The sequence below is a fragment of the Cyprinus carpio genome, chromosome B15 (genome assembly GCF_018340385.1).
Source record: "Cyprinus carpio isolate SPL01 chromosome B15, ASM1834038v1, whole genome shotgun sequence".
Lineage (NCBI taxonomy): Eukaryota > Metazoa > Chordata > Actinopteri > Cypriniformes > Cyprinidae > Cyprinus > Cyprinus carpio.
This window is the reverse complement of record NC_056611.1, coordinates 14,961,247-14,981,604: the sequence shown is the minus strand read 5'-3', so window position 1 is coordinate 14,981,604 and position 20,358 is coordinate 14,961,247. Positions and strand designations below refer to the sequence as shown.

Sequence of the window (20,358 nt, the reverse complement as noted above, 5' to 3'; positions counted from 1 at the left end):
GATACTATTCATCAGCCGCTTGTTTCTCCTCGGTTATAAATTATCAGGGGATTCGTTTTCTGAAGGCAAAGAGAATGCAGAGAATGACCACGCTGCTGTACCTTTAATTGTCCATTCTGTTGCATTACATGAGAACTGCGCTCAAACAAAAGGTCCGGTTCAGCAGGTTATTAAACCATATTATTCAATGCTCACATATAATATAATATCAGCAGAAATTCAGTTTTAACATTTACATTAAAATTTACATGTACAGAAAGGCACTATGTGTTCAAACTAAATCCGAGAACATTCTGCTCCACTGACACTCCAATACTGGTGCTGAAATCTTAAATATGCATCATACCATATTCATAGCTAGATTTTGATTGCTTCTCAAATGCACTTTTTCCAAAATATTAGAGTTTTCTTTGAATTGGATGAATCAGAATGTTGTGTTGGCATTTAGCAAAAAGAAAACATAAGATCATTTAAAAAAGCATAGCAAGAATGATCTTTCAAAGATTTGGAAAAGAAAGCATAATGCATATCATGAGTATGTGCTTATATATATATATATATATATATATATATATATATATATATATATATATATATATATATATATATATATATATATATATATATATATATTTAGGATTTAAAGTCGTGTTCCCGTAGCTCTTCTATAAAATCAACTTGTTACAAATACCAATCACATATACCCAAATTCCATTAAACACAAGCGCTGATAAAAATGTATCTCCTGAGTGTAAGTATGTTGCTTTAGATAAAAGTGTCGGCCAAATCCATAACTGTAATAAATGTACTCTACATTAAATATATATATAACACTATTTTACACTGAAAAGAAAGTTGAAATAGTTTAAAGCACAGTTGGCAAAGCTCTTCGTGGTGATGATATTTAAGCATGGAGAAGTCAAGGATATATTGATGAATATAACAAATTATTTACAGATACAAACATCAAACATATTGAAAAACTGCAAAGATTAACGAAAATATCAGAAAGAGCATCATTGGTTATTGCTAGCATATTGTTTTTCAATTAAAATCAATCTTACCTTTTTTATTCTGTGGCGGATCAGAAAAACAGACTCGGAATTCTGAAAAAAGGATTGGGAAATATAAACTCTCAATTGCAAGTCAGAATTGTGAGAAAAAAAACTTTTAATGAGAAAATTATGAGAAATTATGAGGAAAAAAATATAGAAGCTCAGAAGGCTTCCGTAATAAACAGCACAATCTGTAGATTGCATTTCATGACTGTCTTTGTTGTGTAAATATACTAATTGCTCAAACGGAGGAAATTAAAGTGCACAACCTTTCCTGTATGTTTGCTTCTGCTTGACAGTGAGCGCAAGTGAACTTTAGCATCCTGTAGGATGATGATTTCTCAGGTGGGTTTTTATCTGCATTACACTGGGGGGCATTGTCACAGATGACATATTACCATCTCCGCACTAGCATTTTTTTGCTAGTAATTTAAATGTGCGGAGGGGACTGTAATTTGTTCTTCATGGATAATATGACCCTTAGCGGAGCAAGATCATGGGTCGGCTGAAGTGATATTTTCTGGTAATGATGGTCATACATCATTCCTGACGGCGTGGGTTTAGAGGCTAGCACATCACTGCCACGTCCTCTGGGACTCGCTGCCATAAACAAGTAAGACATGAGCGCCCTGTGGAGGGCCGTGCAATTTTTACGAGCTTATCCTGAGCCCTTGGTGGCTGGGGGCTGAGCCTCTCACTGTCGTGGTGATTAATACCTCTGAAGTCCTATCATCTTTCTTCATGGTCTTCCACTACTGGGGCACTACATTAGGGCTAGATGTCCTCAAGGTGATCTGCTGCAATCACTCTCACCATGTAACGGTTGAGGAGAGTCTACAGTCCTTTGAAATATAGTTCGGGCGAAGCAATAGGTTTTTAACTTCGTTGTAAGGGTTCGTATTGCTGCAGAACGGTTGTAACTCTTGTAAATAGTGTTGCAGGTTCACAAGCTGCAAACTTAAAGGTTGACAAACATCAGTTATCCGGGAACTGTTGGCTTTTAAAGGGATAGTTCACCCAAAAATTAGCATTCTATCATCGTTTAGACGTTTATCCACTCTTATGTCATTCCAACCCTGTATGACTTATTTCTTCTGTGGAAAACAAACAAATATATTTTGAAGAATGTTTCAGCTGCCCATGCAATTAAAGTCAGTGGGGTCCAAAACTAAATTTTTGCTTGAACTATCCCTCATGACTTGCTTATTGTTCATCTAAAAACCTTTAGTGAACTAGTGAAACCTCTCAGGCTGCTGGATAGTGTGCTTGCTTTCTAATATTTTTTATGTGAAATCCTATAATGATATATATTTGAGGGTCATGATTGCTTTAAAATGCAGAGACTTGTCGGGGTTTTTCATAAGCTGTGATTTAGCTCCACTTTTGAATAGACCTTTATAGAGTTGTCCCGTTATATGACATGAAAGAACTAGGTCAGGCTTCACAAATGAGCTTGATAAATGCATGTTTATGGGATTGATTGTCTGGCCTAAATGATTTGTTATTTCCCTTTAGACATTAACAGACTTTGTAAATTAGCTGTCAGAGTAACAACCAGCATGTAATAAAAGCTGTTCACATTATTCTTCCAAAATCGCCAATAGAGAAGGTGCGTAAATCACCCCCTGCCATTTATTTTTGGAACCAAGGAGGAAAATGATTTGACACCACAAGAAACATCCCATCTGCTTCAGTGTTCTCCACATTTCTATAATTAAATAAGAACAAATAATCTAAAAATTTATAAAAATGATAGAGAATTATTTTATTATGTGACTAATGAGGATAATCTGTAATGGGTTTTGTTTTATATTGACATTGAAAATGAAAGTTAATTATAAATCATAATAATAATAGTTCAGGATTGTAGAGATTGCATATGCACTAGTCACTTTTATTAGCGATGCACAATATATCTGCCATTATAGAGATTTTTTAATTTATCATATCACCCACGCACCACAAGTGCGATCTCACTTAAGGATAATTCAATTATATAACTAATTAATAAAATCAAATAATTTGATGAAACTTTTAATGTAATCTTAATCTTAATTAAATCTCAAAATGAATATCCATTTTTCTTACTGTGCATTATATACTATGCACAATGATGCTTAAATAGACTTAGATTTAAAAAAATATCTATATTTTAATATCTATATTCCATTAATAGTTTATATATTGTAATATAAAATAATGATCAGTATCAAGGCCCGTATTTTTGCACATGCAGCATGCACATGAGAATTTTGCAATAAGGCTTCACTCCTAAAGAAAGCTTTGGCTTTTGAGTTCGCCTGCACATAAACAAAGCTGAAGGAATGCACTTTGCCCCGTTTGATAGCTCTTTACCCACTCTCCTCCTCCATCTGCACTCATGACTGCAGTGGGAGCCCGGCGATTATGATGGAAATCTCACAAGCCATTACCATGAAGAGGCTGGGCCCGATGCAGACAGCTTAATGGACTCATTTGTAATTGGTATGGGCAATGGCTAAGCTACCGTGGCCTTTGTGTGATTGAGTATAGAGGCATGCATGCAAATGTGACAAATGAATAGGAATTGAGCCTCTCAGGTTTTGTGCGGCTTTCTCCAGCTCTCCGTTCAGCCAGGGTGACCTTGAGAGGCAGTGCACTAGGTGTTAAGAATCGTATAAAGAGGTGTTAACACTGGGGGTAGTGAACGGAAAGGAACAATTCATGAAGTCTAAAGTGGCATATTCATTAGCTGCCATATGAATTGGTTTGGAAGGAAGCTGTTGTGCAAAGCCGCGAGGTACGCATCGGTTATGAACACTTCATAAGTGGCATCCGAATGCTCCATGGGCCTATTTACCGCCCTGCTAAATGAGTATAAAAGGCCACTTTCTGTGCTCCCTGTTTGTGCCAAGACTTTTCATTCATTGGAAAATAAGTCCTCACAGGTGATCGCTGTGGCTTTGTAAGCTCAAAGATGATTTGATATGTGAGCACATGACATATTTTAGAGGTTTTGCCATGGTTGTTTCCCTAAGCCATCAATGTGAGCTTCATTGTCCGAGGTGTTTTTTGTGCGCCATTGGGAAGAGAGCCTGTTCGTCACAGATGTCCAGGGAAAATTACACAAGTCCCTCATTAATGAATGGCTCAACAGTCTCTGGAGGTGGCCTCAGAGGCAGCTCTTTAATGAGCTGGGAACTCAAACACTGCCAAAGTTTACCTCGACCCTGCCTCTTGCGCTCGGGTCAGTCGGAAGAGCAATTCAATTCAGGGCCACTGAAGCAGAGGGGAATGGCCTCACGCTGATTTCTCTCTCGTGGCTCCAAAGGCAGGAATAATGCACTTTTGTCACACGCATCCTGGGGAATTACAGCTCCTAATTTGATTAGGGGAGATTTGATTAACTGGAAAATGGGGATTTCACTAAAACTTTCACATGCTTAATTTATCCCTTGCCGAGCAGATGCAACATTGTGTCATCCCAATGAAAGGGCGTATGGGAACCCTATTCAGTGGTTAGACACTCTTTGAAATCCAAGAATATTGCTATTTCGCCATGGCTCTCACAAGTCAAATGCCTTTGATTATCTCTTCCTGGAAATAGCAACGGCTGTCATGCGAGTTTGCTTACGCCCGCTTGCGAAGCCTACGTTGATCTGACAGCGCGACATTCTCGCAGCATTTCTGTTTATGGACTGAAAACTCCTGCGGTGTGGAGTCGCACATCTTCCAGTACATTAAGATTATGTATTTCATTGCAAAACCAATTGGCCCTTAGTAATAGTCTCAGAAGGAGCTTGCCATTACAGACCAGTGGTTATGGAGGACAGAAGCTCTTCCAAAGGGCAAGTATGGAGGAATCCATCCCCATTAAAAATGATCTAGTTAAATCAGCTTTCTCTCAAAGGGCCATCGGGCCAAACCTGCTCTTTGAAATTAATAGCCAGACTGGAGCTGAAGGGCTAAGGCATCAATTTACTCCTCCTTCAGACAGAAAATCAGTGAAAACAATCAGGCCAAGTCGGCACTAATGACTTTGCCTTTGAGGCGAGTCTGCAAGAATCTTTCGGTGTTTAAAAAAACACAGACGGAAAAACTTGCGTGTGCTCATTCTTCATCCGTTTTCTTCGTTTTTTAGGGCTTTGGGATGTGGCTAATGTTGGGACAGATGTACATACGCTATCATAAACCAATTCTTTGTCATAATTATACAAAATGATTTAGAATGAACTTACTAGACTGAGCACTGAGTTAATAAAAGCCCTCGTTCCACATCTCATTTTCAGTAATCACATCTGACTCAGTTTTTCTGCCTTTGATGATTATAATGATTCAATTTCGGAGTGATTTACTATTTTGTGTTAGTCGTACATGCTGTGCGCTGGTAATATATGATTATGTTTTTTTGGAAACTGCTTAAACTGTCATGGCACGGTGAAAACATTCTGCTCTTTTCAGTTTTATATAAATGAGATTATGACGGAAGATAATTCAGTGATTTAAATCCACATCCTGAACAAAGTTCAGTTTGGGGGAAATTAATGTTTGATGTTATTATTTGGTCATGAACATTTAAAAGTTGTTAAATACTCAGATTTGGGTCAAATTACCAGTCCTAACTATGAGGACTAGTATTGAAATGTTGTAGTTAAAAGCAGTGGCTTTATAAACTGCCGTATCCAAGAATCCTATGTGATGCAAAAAAAAAAAAAATCTATGAATATCAAAATTAATCTATTTATCTGTTAAAATAAATAATAAAAATAGCATAAAAAAATAGCATTATCTGATTTTAGTAGTTAGAATATTGAATGTATGCGGCTTGTATATCTCAAAACATCACATATAAAGATGCCATATATCTCGCCGCTTCCATGCGAACACTGAATATCCTGGGTCTTGCAACTTTAGATTTACAAAAACATAATACACATAATTTAACCAAGATGCTCTTCTTTTGAAGTACTCATAAATAGGGTCTATGCTTGTATTAGATATCAAATCGCCATAGTCAGGATAATAAAGCACAGCAATAACAACTGGCTCAGCTAGAACCAGTACAAAGTATATTGGCTTTTATTTGGAGCTTATAAATTATGAAAAGAAAACCCCCTAATCTTCTGCTGTTTGATGATATTTGATGGCCAGCATACGATTTGGAGTCTCTCGTGTAGGTCTGAATTAATATTTCAGCTTGAGCCCACACATCTGCCTCCAGTCCCACAGATCGAACGGCCTCTGAGGGGAGAAGAAGGTGTCGTTGCCACTCGTGTATTCATCCGCCTATGGGCGCCCCAGTGCGTGCAGTCAGAAGAAGGAAGCAGAAACTGTTTTTCTGGCAAGCTAAAGATCCACATCCCGCTGAGGAGTCGCAAATCACAGCTACGTCCCAGCAGGAGGACCAACTTCAGCTGGAACAAGGCCTTGTTTTGTTCAGAGCCTGTGAAATGCAATTAGAAACTCCCTCAGGGCTGACAGGGGCAACTGCTGAATGAGACCTCCCTGCGATCCTGGCGGGCCATGCACTTTGAAGTCTTCTGCTATCTCCCCAAGAGAGCCCATCCCCGGTTCAGAGAGGACACTGCATTAGCAATGGAAGACATGAGCCTGATGAGTGCAGGAGCTTTCATGTGCCTCCTCCCATGGGGTTTTGATGCTTCTAATAAATTACGTGATATATCTGTTGTGATAATATCCCGTCTTGTGATTCATCATCTTGCCGTGCCCTTTTCCCACTGACATTCACAACCCTTCAGTCCAAAGAAGAGCTTTGCGACTGGCTGACCTCACCAAGAATTCCACAACACGGTGTGCATGACATTCACATTTATGTGATGCATTTATAATAAGCTGTGACAGGTACAAATGCAACCACCGCATTAAATCATATCATCCTTTTCCCACCCTACAAAAGAAGCGGGGTGGCATACCAGCACAGAAGCATTAATTGGAGCTGACACGTCACCCAATAAGAGTGAAGTCTCATTTCGGTGCGAGGTGGAAGCGTCTCATCAGCATTCTGAACCCGTCGCCTGTCCCCTCTGGTTATTCTGGGCCTGTAATTAAGAGGATGGCCATAATCACTAGACTGTCTATACGTACGTGTTGAGCAGAGAGGAGGAGAGTGTTGTAATTGTTCTGCCGCTGGGGTGCCACTCTCAGGGCTGAGGAGGGAGGAGTGGGAGTGTCCGCTGAGGGAGGGATCACAGGAATGCACAGTTCGCTACTGAGGGAGCATTCTTGAGCCGAGCTGAGTGCGTCCGGACACACTCTGGAAAGGATCTCAAACCTGCTTTGAGTGGATTTGCGCTTAATCTGTTGATGGTGAAGGAGCTCAGAGCCTCACGTTTACTGTGTTTACTGGATTTTACTGGATACTGGTTCAGTCTCTGGAAAGGATTGGTTCAGGATGTTCAATATCATACATGCCCTGATATTCAAAGGGTAAAAACAAACAATTTTTCAGAGCTCCTAGATTTTGGAGGGACCTATGGTTTATGTTGGTTTATGTAAGGAAACAACTTTTTAACACTTTTGTGTTCGGATCCTGAAGTGACTGTACTCTGAAAAGCATTGGATAGTTGAAAAAAATTGGCAGTATTTTGGATTACATTGAGAAGGGTCTTCTTGCCTCATCGCTTCATTGGTATTTTGGGTAAGTGCTTCTCAAAAACTCTAATAAAATGTAAAGATCTTTAATAATTTAAAATTTGGATTTGGGTTGGTTGTTTTTGCTGTGCATTTAGATACGACTGCGAAAGTGAGACATGCCTAGAGAGAAATGGATAGTTCACGCCAATAATTCTTTTTTTTATTATTATTATTCACGCCAATAATTCTTAAAATTAGTGGTTATGAAAAATTAAACATTCTTGAAAATAATTGCATTTTTGATGCGTTTTCATTTTATCCATGTGTTTGTTTCATGTTTTGAAGCATGGAAAAATGATTTTTAGTACATTGGGCTTTAAAAGACTGGAGCGTCTTGTCAGGTTTTGCAGTGGTGAAACAGTGTCCTCTTGTGGTTAACATTTTTTTGATGCTTAAAGCAGAATTTTTACTGAAACTTATTAATATTGCAGGTTGCTCAAACAGAGATATTCCCTCCTCCAGATGCAGGTATGTAAACCTCACATTTCATAAAATCGCCATTACTAAATATGCCTTCAGTATTGTGTTTATTTGCCTCCCTGTATGAGAATTCATGAGCAGGCATTATATCTAACACCTCTTGATAGGTTTGATAGATAGACTCAATTATCCAGTGATAATGTCATCACATCACTCCCTATTCCAATGAGAAAGAATCGTTAAATCGCTTGATTATTAAGCTTGTTATATATTCTCAGCTTCGGACATTTGATAGGTGCAGCTCATGACTTTTTTTTTTTTTTTTTTCAAGGTTAAGAATGTTTTCACATTTGAAGCATCACATTTCCATTCTGTAATACGATGAATTACGAAAACAAAACAGTTACAAGACGCTTTATTCCTGTATTGGGCAGATGGCATGATGAGAAATCCTCTGGATTGAGTACAAGGATGTAAAAACACAATATCCTTAGAGCCAATTAGCATTTTGATAATTTAAGAGGTGGGTGCGTTCAGGCCAAGTACGTGCTAGTAATCTTCCACTTAATCGGATAGAGGGTCAGTCACTCCACAGCCAGCCAGCCCGCCCAGAAACACTTTAGCCTTGCTGATTTATTTAACAAGACATTCTCAGTCATGCATTTATTTTTATTGGCACACTTACACATTTAAATCATGAAGCATTCATGAAAACCACAATTGTTTCTCCCTATATCCTCACCATTTACCTCATGCAGTTTTTGCTTCTTAAGCATGCTGAAATCAAATCAGAGGCACTTAAGAACTTAACCAGATTACTTTCATAGAGTCACCAGCAATAGTTAATGGAATTTACGTCTTTATGTTAGAGCGGGTGCTTTGGAGGCTCCTGTCTGGCACATTAGTCAGCATGGGCCAAGGTCTGTTCACTAGCGCTGGGCTGGAGCTTCACTGGACTGATGGGTCGCAGTCTTAGGTCAGACTGCTGCTACGTACAGAGCTCCTCATGTGCCATAACATTTTGTGTTTTAGCACTGCTTTTAAAAGAACTTTCATTTTGCCTAATCTGATTGGCTGTCTAAGATAACAGAAGGATGTGAACACATAGTGCAGCAATGTTTTGAGAAGCCTATTAAACCTTAAGCCATCTTAATGCAATTGAGTTAAAGGACGCTTGTCTCAATCATAGGGGGATTAGACAGCTTTCAGGGTCTGTTTTATTTCTCAGCGTTCTGCCAAATGCTTCTCGGAATTGAGTTTTTAATTAGACATTACCTCCTTGAATGACACACATCATATTCCTAATCCTTTAAAGGTGTGTATTTTTAGAGGCAGCAATAGAATTCTGATGACATTTATAGACAGACTGTTTGTCTGAATATAGGTGATTAATTAGTTAGATACAAATTTTAAATAGATAAAACAGATACATTTTGTGGTAATGAAGCAATGACATTCAGTTTTTTTTTTTTTTTTTGCCAAAAATGTTGAATAATCAGTAAAAATAAAAAATAAAATAAAAAAACTAACAGTTGATTAACTTAATAAATACATACAATTATTTTTAAATGAATATTAAATGATAATGAGACTTAAAAATAATTAAAGAGTATTTTTGACATTTTATTGATAAATGAATGCCATTTATGATCTTCAAATTGTCATCCTTCTGTATGACGTGATCCCAAATCTGTCATTTTTAACTTTTTAAAATTGTCAATATACTGTTCTTTTGAAATTTCTATTCATCAAATATCACAGGAAAAAAGAAGTATTGCAGTTTCCACAAAAATAGGAAGCAGCACAACTGTTAACATTAATAAGAAATGTTTCTTGAGCAGCAATTCACCATATTAAAATGATTTCTGAGGGATTATGTGACACTGAAGACAGGTAATGACTGCAGAAAATTTAGCATTGCCAGCACAGGAATAAATTACATACTAAAATACACTGGAAAAGAAAACAGCTACTTTAAACTGTAATAATATTTCACAATATGTACTTGTATTTGTGATCAAATTAATGCAGCACTGTTGTGCAGAAGAACCTTCTTTTAAAAACATTACAAAGTAGTGTAATTAAAAAGCACAATAAAAAGTTTCAAGCTATTATAATGTTCTGATTTTTAAGCATTTTTTCTTTAATATTATCATTTCCCTCACTGAAGAATCCCTCATATAAGCACTAGACTATGTTTGACCTTCTGTTGTTATGTTTGTGTGTTGTTAATGCTAATACGAGCAGGCTCGCCGAGGAGCTGTGTAATCTATTCGCCCAACACTCGGCAATCAAAAATCTACACCCACCACCAACACCCACAACCTTAACCTGCCACTAACAACAAAAACCCTAACCCACATTTCACAGAGCTGTCTTTGCTTCAGCCCACGGTTTTGGCCGATGTGCAGTGACTGGCCTGGATAGAGGGTTTTTCACGTTCCTGCGATGCTTGTTAAGGCTGTGTTAAGATTATATGCTATCCAGGGCCCAGAATGCATTTCACAGGCATGATCACTTTCAAAGTTGAAGTGAAACTATTCAAGGCCACAGCATAATCTGTTCATCCCCTGTCCATTGCAGACATAGGTATACATGTTAGTACAACGAAGTCTGTGAGATAGGCAGCCAGTACAGAGTTGGCATTGTTTTGCAGGGTAACCCGAGCCAGGACGGGCCCAAGCATCGGGGAATAGTGTATAGCCGAGATCGGCGCTGTTGAGAGATCAGTGAGACAGCTGACTGTTTGGAGCTTTCAGCACAACTCAAATAAACACTTTGCCCCCAGCTCTCACACGTTACAGCCGCGGCTGACCACTGCAATAAGACTCACAACAAGCCCTTTATCATCAGTGAAGTTGTCTGTTATATAGCTGAGGATCCGAATCTCAAGCGTCCTTCACGCCACTGATTGTTTTACTGGTGCTCCAGGGGCTCGGTTTCTCCGAAGCGGGAGGTACAACACATCCCACAGGCATCAGGAGACATTGTGTGCATGGCCGGCCTACATCCCCATCACTAATCCCAGACTGAACGAAACCTGAGCACTGAATAATGAAACACCGCCGCCTATTGTACTGACTGTGGGAGAATGCAGTCATTTTGCTCACAGCAATTTATACATCCTTAGCCTGTGTCCTGTCCTGAACTGGCCTTTCTCATCATCCTTTGGGAAGGGATTACGTTATAATAACAAGAGATGACTTGCTCAAATACGCCTTGATTCTGTCATAGGCTGTATATGGCTGATGAAATGAGGTTTTGGAGAAGGAATTACACTTTTGTACAAGCTGTTTGGATTTGAAGCTTTAAAACTGAGGAGACATGCAGGAGGGGGTGGATATGTTTACTTTAAAGATAATGAGATTATTATATACTGTATAATTCAAGTTAACCCAGATGAAAAATTCTTTTGTAGTCATGAGATGTAATGGACATCCCAGTTACATTCTATCTAAGTATTAACTGACGTGAATACAAAATAAATAAAAAATGGAGTAGACAGAGTAAACATATATGTATTAAAGAAATATTTTCTATAATCTTATATATATATATATATATATATATATATATAGTTAAGTTTAGGTATGGGGTAGGATTAAGGGATGTAAAAAAAAAATGGTCTTATAGAATAAGGCATTAATATGTGCTTTATAAGAACTAATAAACAGCCATTGTGGTAGTAATATGCATGCTGCTAGTTAATAGAATTGGTTCTTAAAATAAAGTGTTACCAAATACTGTAACAAAAAAACTGTTTAGAATCCCAATCTCGAAGCCGAGACCTGCATGCATTACTGATTTGATCCAGAAAAATCACAGTAAGCATGAAAATCCTGTGCATACCACCCAGTTGGCTTTTTGCTTTGATGTATTAACTGGAAAAGAGAGAGAGAGAGAGAGAGAGAGAGAGAGAGAGAGAGAGAGAGAGAGAGGGAGCACCGCCATAAAGGAAGTGTTCGCTTAGTCTGTGTGATACCCAACACCACAGACTGTGATCCTGCAGACAGACTGGCAAGTTGAGAATAGAGATACTGTTCCCATGTGTCTCATTCAAGAGCTGTTGAACGCCTGCTGAACGCTGCACCAGAGACAACTCTCTAAACCTGCCAGATTACAGCCTGGACCGGCTGGAACGACACATTTCTAGTGGATTCCTACACGATTCAGGGGTGTGGAAAGTGCAGAAGCATAGAGGTAGGAGCTTTTTTAGCTGTTTTCAGTTGATGACTAATCCTGAATGTAGAAGTTTGAGTATTTGTTTTAGCACATTTCAACGATACAAACCTACGCAACTGAAATCCAACCGCATAGTGGTTTCTTCTTGTCAGAGACTGTTCAAGTGTCAGAGAGGTGCAGCCGAACAGATGCACCTTAGCTGAGTGGGCTTCGTTCACACGTGGGAACCTGTCAGCACACAAGAACAACTGTTTCTCAGTTTGAGTCATTTGCCAACTGTGCCCTAGCAATAACGCACACGGCCCTCGATGCCACCGGATGATTTATGAGATGTCTCCCGCCATCTGCGAGCACAAAACCGCAGAGGGACGGCTACGGTAAACATGCTCATGATTGGAAGATTATGAGGAGTTTCTAGGAGGGCTTACCTGCGCTCCGCCTGAGCCACGCTCGTCTACTTTTGTATGCACACAAAGCTCCCTCCAACTGCTCCTTCACGAGATTAAGAGCTTTCCCCTGGCACCCTGTCAAGGACAAAATTTAAAGAACACGAGTGTTTAACCTCCAGCTAATCTTGTCTTTGTGAGAATGAAGGGATTAGACCATTCGTTTCTGCATGCCTGGAAGGGTTAGGCCAGTAATGGGCTTGATGAATGACAAAAATGGCTCGGGGAAGGCAGCTGCCAACTGACACAAGACGACAAATTCGCTGGTGGCCTGACAGCTCCAAAAAGAAGCTTAGCTTAATTCCTGACCTGCATCAAAATAGAGAATTACCGTGCCATGACACTAATTGAAAACAAGCAGTTTAAGCGAAACCAGTCTTATAAACACAAGCCAAACGTTTTCATTTCTTGGTTATTGCAGCGTCTGATGGAAAGGTACATCAGCGCATGCTGTTCTTTGATTAAACGGGATGCAAATTAGATTTAAACACCAGCGCCATTATGAGGGTCTATTAAGGACTCTGTGTGCTTATTATTTAGCTGTACTCAATTAGTCTGTAGCCGGTCCAGCTATTGAGTTGTGCCATGTGGCGGACTAGTCTGTTCTCCTCCCTTGAGACTTATGCGTTCATCTCATTACAGATCTGGAAGTTTATAAAGTATTGCGTTCTTGGGATTCGTTTCGTTCGTTTCTCAACGCATGTTTACTGTTCCCAACGTTTGAATGACCCCTGCGCCTGTGTCATCCTATTCAATACAAACAGCTCATCACAAGGGATTTGGAGCTCAGCTCAGCGAATAAGTTGCTCCTTGTGTTTCCCTCCTCTGTGGACCCCTGGTGTTCGCGAAAGGAGGTCTACCCCTCGGAGAAGCTAACAATCCATTATGGGGCTCTCAAAAGACCTTTCACTATAGATACAGCAGTACTGGAGAAATGGCCCAAATTGACAGCTTTACACAAAAGAGATTTACTGCATTGCTTTATGTGCATGAGTGCTGTTAAAAAGGAGGTAATTGCAGGTTGTATAGATGGGCCAATCCCTAAGGGATTTCACCCCTTCATCACATTTGCATTCACTATTAGTGCCCCCTGGGAGGGAGCAGTAAATGTCACGGTGAAACCGACGTCACTATTTTATTATTATTATTATTGTTGTTTTTTTACAATATCTGAGAGATACCCTAATATTTAATTATTATCATTATTGTAACACATTTTCATACAATATCTGCTTCCCTCATTTTGAATTGTTATCTTTGTTGTAACACAGTTTCAGGGTGGTAAGTTTTTTATTCCTGTGATGGCAAAGCTGAATTTTCAGCATCATTACTCCACATGATCCTTCAGAAATCATTCTAAAATGCTGATCTGGTGCCCAATAAACATTTCTTATTATTATAAACGTTAAAAGTTTTGCTACTTAATACTTTGATTAACATCAACTTCAAAGGAACAATATTTAGTTGAAAAATCTCTTGTAATATTATATATAATATTATTATAATATTGTAATATTTTTTTTTGATCAATTTATAGCACTATTACTGAAAAAGTATTTACAAAAAAAATCTTACTGGCCCTAAACATTTCAGTGGTATTGTATGTTAATTTTTCAGATTTTTGGTTAGTACTACAGTATTACCTCAATTTATAGTTTATGCAGTTTCTTTATTGTTCATAAATGTGTGAAGTAATAGTAGTCCAAGAATGCTTATTAATATCGGTGTGAACTGTAAACCATTTTTCCCCATAATGTTACATATATAGCATAAAAAAGAAAGAGAGGAGTTCCTTTAAATCAGGAATTGAGTGCAAAAGTCTGGCCCCAGGAGTTAATTTTACAGACCTACCATGAGCTGTAAATGCAATAGAATAGTATATATTTAATTAAACCCATCAAAAATATTTTCGAAGTATTCAAATTAACAATATTTAAATTATAAAACTGGTTAAAAGTGTCATGACTTTATATTTAGGGACCATAATTTTACAGATCGAAGTGGGCACAGAGTGTAGCATCATGACGAAGCAAGCAATGTAATCTTGTTCTACTCAAAGTGACTAAATCACTGTTTGGTAAGATGGATTCTCTAATTATCTGGCCTAGTATGCCATGTGTTGACTCAGTATTTTTATTGACCTGCAGTTCTTGCTGATGTTGCTAATACCACAAATGCGAGAGCAGAAAACAACGAGCAAAATGCCACAAGGAGGAGACATTTAGAACTCAAAGACTGAAGGAAAACTGAAGGAACAAGCTGTTTGTAGTCTCTTTTGTGCACTTGGAGTGCATCAGCACAAGTAAAGAAGAGCATTGTAATCATCCCCCTCTCTAAACATCTCAACATGTTTGCCCCGACGACAACCCTGCCTCCTCCTACTCCCCTCTTAACAGGAAGTGCTCTGCCAGTGCCCAGCGCGCCAGCAACAGCTCCCTACACAGGTACAGCAGCACCATACGGACTGAAAAAATATATCACATATCTGCTAGCTGTGCTCTGATTCGCTCTGTTGTGTGCCCCTTAGATCATGACCTACTGCGGCAAGAGTTAAACTCTCGCTTCCTGGCCTCCCAGACTGTCGATCGAGGAGGCGCTCCAGCTCCCCCGGCCTACCTGCGCACAGAGTTCCACCAGCACCAGCACACACACCAACACACACATCAGCACACCTTCACTCCATTCCCCCATTCCATCATGCCCAGCCCAGCAGCACCACTGGTGCGTAGCCCTGCCAGACAAGTGAGGAGAAATACTCTTAATCAGTGCTCATAATAATCAATGTTTTGAGCTGAAATTCTACCACTTGCAATGTACAAAGTCACTAAGTGAAGGTAAATATCTCTTTTTCTCTTTTCTTACAGTTTGACAAATACCCCACTAAAGCGGATACCTTCCATAGACACAATGTAAGTTATATCTTGTACACATAATGGCCAGTGATTTGAGTTGCATGTTTCTTTTACTCATCAATCCTGTTTCCACCACTGAATTAAAAAAAGAGGTAGTTGTGACTTTATCTCATAATTCTGAACCTTTTTTCCCCGCACTTCTGAGATGTTCAAATTTTGTTTCTTGCAATTCTAAGACAAGTTTTAATTATTATATCTAATAAACTATATCTATATAAAATTGCAATTGAAAGCAAATAAGAATTGAGTCACAATTTCCTTTAGTATTTTTTATTCAGTGGCAGAAGCTTGTCGACATACAGTGCTGTTGCGCTACGGGCGTCCCGAATTTGAATCCCAACTTGAGGACCTTTCCCGATCCCGCCCCCATCTCTCTCCTACATTGCTTCCTGTCAGCTCTGATCTGTCCTATCATAATAAAGGCAAAAATGCCAAAAAAAATAAATAAATAAATTCAGCAATGTACTTTACTTACATGGGGTCAATTCTGATTTCCCTTTAAAGGCCAGAAACAGAAATGCTTTTGTGTAAATCAGCATGAACACACTTTTGTTTCCTGAAATTAATGACATTTTTCTGCTGTTTCCCTACAGTTGGTCCCGTCCTATCCGTCAGTAATGACTGGAATACCTCCTATGGTTCCACCTGCTGGACCATTCAGCTCTCTCCAGGGAGCTTTTCAGCCCAAGGTTTGCCTGCCACTCTGTCTCTTAGCTTTCTGTTTTGTTTGAAACAACATCATTAAAAAAACTCCTACAACACTAAAAAAAAACCCTGAAAAAACCTTGATATTTCTTGAGTTGCGACGACCTCCCACAAAGAAAGAAAAGGAAAAACAAGAAAAGTCTTGTGGTTTTCTATAGTTTTTATATGAGATTCTGCAAAATGTTTATTTTCAGACCCACATTTGCAAAGCATGTTTTTAAAGGTCATGAGTAATAATAAATGTAAAGGCTGGACTAACCACACTTATATAATTACTTATATAAAAGAGAATGTGTGCTGTGGAAGAACAGGGCATGATTCATGATCATGTTAATAATTTAATTGAATATAGACATAGTATTCACAAATTTTCTATTTGCAGGCCTCCAACCCACTAGATGTGGTGTCAAGGCCAGGATCTGTGCCACACCAACTTTTACAGAAGGACTCCAGAGTAAGTTTCCATTCAGTTGCAAGGCTTCTCTAATGGGTCAAAATCTGAGCCATACATGCTCATGTCTCATTAAATATTTACAGCTGTTCTGTTTATCATTGAAGAAATATAAGGATAATGTCATTTTTTTTTAGCTTCTTGACCCCATGTGTCCTAAACCAAAGGTAAGGTTTACATATGATTATTCAACACCTTTTTATTAACCTAGTAAATCACAATTCTTTACCCATCCAGTGTTTTTTCATTTTCCTCAGAAACCTGGGAAGTGGTGTGCAATGCATGTCCACATTGCATGGCAAGTTTACCATCATCAGCAAAAAATTAAGGTAAGTGCAAAAGAAATTATTGTTCTTTTTTAACGTGGAATATTTCTATTTCGTTTTGGACAAGTAATCTGTAATTAATAGTGAATTAAAGTAACCATTTTCTATTCCTTGGGTTACAGAAGCAGATGCAGATTGAACCACATAAATTAGACTTTGGTTTTAAGCCTGAGTTTCTGAATCGATCGCCTGTCTCGAGCTTCATGGGACTGCAGCCACGTGATTTACCCCGTCCCTCCACCATCCTCTCTAATGCAGGTAGGAATTACAGCATGGATCAAATCCACACTAGTGACTGTAATTTAGCCAAATGGGATGTTCCTGGATCACCAAATTGTTGGTCCTGGAACAACATCCCATCAACCAATTAGATTATAGGGTTACGGATTAACACAGTGCATTCTTATCAACCTGGTACTTCCCATTGATTTTAGGGTAGTCCAGTCCTCCTGCTAGAGGGCCAGTGTCCTACAGAGTTCAGCTCCAACTGTAATTAAATACATCTGAACCAGCTAATTAAAGATTTTAGGATTACTTAAAGGATTACTTTATTAGGTATTTTAGGAAAGGGTTGGAGCTATATTCTGCAGGACGTTGGCTCTTAAGAAACAGGACTGGGGTAGGGTTAGGTACTTCCAGTGTCAACATTAATGAATCCCCATGATCTCAGTAAGCAGAGTCCTGTGATTTTTATAAGAGATTGTCTGACAGAAACAGGACTGTGCTTACCAGTATCTACATCTTGCTAGGTCCCACACACCCTTCAGTTTCGCCCTATGGACCCTTGTCGCATACCCCAAACAATCTCCACAGTGTAATCCCCCATCATGGTAAGATTACATCTGACTTCAAAATTTAATTCATATTAGACCAACATTACTCCTCAAATTCTAAACTCATATATCTCTTGTTATTGTGTAGAGTCTCTTAATAAGCCACTCACCTTTGGAGGCCTAAGTACACTGAGCTCATCTGCCTTTGGAGGACTAGGAAACCCATCACTAAGTAAGGATATCTTTATCCTGATGTGAAAGGATCTGCTTTTGCTGTAGGTTAAAAATGCAGTCTTCCTCTGACTGATGATAATTACTCTCGGGCATTCACAGCACCAAATGCAGCACATGGGACTAAAGATGGTAAAACAGTGCCAACTTCAAGTGGACAACTGGAGACCTGGAACAGATTGCACCAGACACCCCCATCCTTCCCAACGCTGCCTCTGTGTCCAAGGCCTTCTGAAACTGAGAGAGCTCCCTCCATACCGGACAGAGCAGCGATTAAGAGAGATTCCCTAGACAACAAAGATGACAAGGAGCGGTAAGTACCAGCTATTTTGCGATTCCAAGATCAAGAAGATCTTGACAGAATCCTGTCTGTTAGCATTCACTTCAATGACAGTTCCTCAGTCAGCATGTGTATCCCCGAAAGTCTGTGACAAGGTTGCTGCCATATTTGCTAAATGTGCACTTTGTTCTGGAAAAATGTTCAAATTGGGTATTTCCAAGGAGTCCTGCACTAGCCAAGCAACTGTTATTGAACAGTTGGGAATGCTATCAGATTGCTTTCTGCAGTTATGTAGACCTCCGTGATGTGTTTCAGGAGCAAACTGCCTAAGCCTGTGGTGTCCATTCCTGATCCCGGAAGAACACTGTCCTGCAGAGTTTATCTTCAGTTTTAATTAAATGCCTAAACCAGCAAATTAAGGTCTTCAGGATTAATTAAGGAACCTCTAGGCAGGTGAGTTTGGGGCAGGTTGGAGAGAAACTTCGCAGGACTTTGGCCTTCCATGAACAGGATTGGACACCCCTGGTGCTAGATAACCTACCTGATCAAGAATTCTTAGAGTTGACCTTTTGATTAAGAGTTTAAATAGATAATAATTTATTTCAATCATTGCAGGGAACCAAAAGATAAATTAAATGGAAGGCATTTGTCACCCACCAGGAATAGTGCACTGGACAACAAACAACCAAAAGAGTCCTTCAAAAGTTCCTCTCCAGATGAGACCAAGGAAGAGGAGCAGGCAAAGAAGAAAACAGAAGCCCAAGAGCTTCCGCAACAAACCCGAGAAACTGAGGAGCCAAAACACAAAGAGATCCAAAGTGACAGAAGAGAAAAGGATGTCAAAAGTGAGCAAAAGCAGCCCGCTGAGGACAAGCCAGCAGGAAAAGAAAGTTCATCACCCAAGCAACAGAGAGAGGATCTCAAGCAGCCAAACAGTGATAGCCAACCCTGGGAGCCAGCTGAGAAGAAGATTAGAGTTGAATATGAATCAAATGCCAAGAGCAGAAAGGTGAGAGTTAAGGAGGAGAAGAGAGACGACCAGGACCATGAGGTTACAACACACCAGAAAGTTTTGGAAAAACCATGGCAGGATCCCAGAGCCCCTGCTATTAACCCTTCACCTCTTTCAACTCTTCCTTTGCCAATAGGAATCCCAGCTGGCCACCCTGGTCTTGACAGAACTAGGCTAGTCTCACCTTTTCTGGGAATGGGTCCACTACCTGGAGCTGAAAGACTGCCTTACTCGCCTCAACACTGGGAGTCTATGCGGAATGTTTACCGAGGTTTAGATCTTCCTCGTAGAGACTTGTTGAGCAAGGACCTCTTAATAAGAAATGACTCCCTGCAACGTGCTATGATGGGGCATCCTGGTTACCCACGAGAGCCATTTCTGCAGTCCATGGCCTTGGTGCAAAGGAGTCAACTGGAGGAACGGCAGCGTCTGGCCTTCCTGAGAGAAGAAAGCGAGCGTAGCCACATGTTGGCTATGCATCATACTGCATTGGATCCTCACTTACCAACTCCAGGACTCCTCACGGCAGCTTACCCCAGCACAGGGCTCCCACATTACACCTCACTCAGTAGGTCTCTACCTGCTGGTTATATACACGCCCAACCACACCCGCTTTTTCCAATGCTGGCAGCACGGCCAGGGTCTCCGAGACGGATGACCCCTCTCTCAGACAGACCTGTTTCACACCCACACAGAGACACTGAGACTCGGTGAGCTGGACCTAATCAGAAACTGACGGACTTATGTATATCAAGCACTTCGTGTGAAATAACGTGTAGTCGAAATGTACAGTGATGGAAATGATTTTTTTTTGGTCAAAAAAAAAATATTAAAATGATTTAAGACAAAAAAAATTACTTGTTCTTTTTGAATGTTAACAATATATTTTAAAATAAAGGAAACTTAAAAAAATACACAACTATTAACAACTA

General features: G+C 39.5%; 1 protein-coding gene across 5 annotated transcripts; it reads left to right on the top strand.

Moving 5' to 3' along the window:
• The first annotated feature begins 7,188 nt into the window (after positions 1 to 7,188).
• Positions 7,189 to 20,280, top strand: auts2b (activator of transcription and developmental regulator AUTS2 b). 5 transcript variants are annotated; one of them, XM_042739393.1, is made up of 15 exons: positions 7,197 to 7,692; positions 8,120 to 8,156; positions 12,170 to 12,308; positions 14,884 to 15,180; positions 15,264 to 15,478; positions 15,601 to 15,645; positions 16,242 to 16,337; positions 16,736 to 16,807; positions 16,942 to 16,971; positions 17,062 to 17,133; positions 17,253 to 17,388; positions 17,880 to 17,960; positions 18,052 to 18,135; positions 18,237 to 18,447; positions 19,030 to 20,280. In XM_042739393.1, the coding sequence occupies exons 4-15, from the start codon at positions 15,084 to 15,086 to the stop codon at positions 20,138 to 20,140; spliced, it is 2,250 nt and encodes a 749-aa protein (XP_042595327.1). In that variant the 5' UTR covers positions 7,197 to 7,692; positions 8,120 to 8,156; positions 12,170 to 12,308; positions 14,884 to 15,083; the 3' UTR covers positions 20,141 to 20,280. The 5 variants fall into 5 exon arrangements, with proteins under 5 accessions (XP_042595328.1, XP_042595331.1, XP_042595329.1 ...); XM_042739394.1 differs by lacking the exon at positions 12,170 to 12,308 and having other exon boundaries at positions 7,189 to 7,692; positions 15,264 to 15,457; XM_042739397.1 differs by lacking the exon at positions 12,170 to 12,308 and having other exon boundaries at positions 7,195 to 7,692; positions 15,133 to 15,180.
• Positions 20,281 to 20,358: the final 78 nt, after the last annotated feature.

What these genes read in the sequence shown, in the direction of transcription:
- auts2b (XM_042739392.1), top strand. Translation starts at nt 15,084, where the DNA reads ATGTTTGCCCCGACGACAACCCTGCCTCCTCCTACTCCCCTCTTAACA. An exon ending in TTTTACAGAAGGACTCCAGA is followed by an intron (nt 16,808 to 16,941) that starts GTAAGTTTCCAT and finishes ATTTTTTTTTAG; the next exon opens with CTTCTTGACCCCATGTGTCC. An exon ending in CACCATCCTCTCTAATGCAG is followed by an intron (nt 17,389 to 17,879) that starts GTAGGAATTACA and finishes ACATCTTGCTAG; the next exon opens with GTCCCACACACCCTTCAGTT.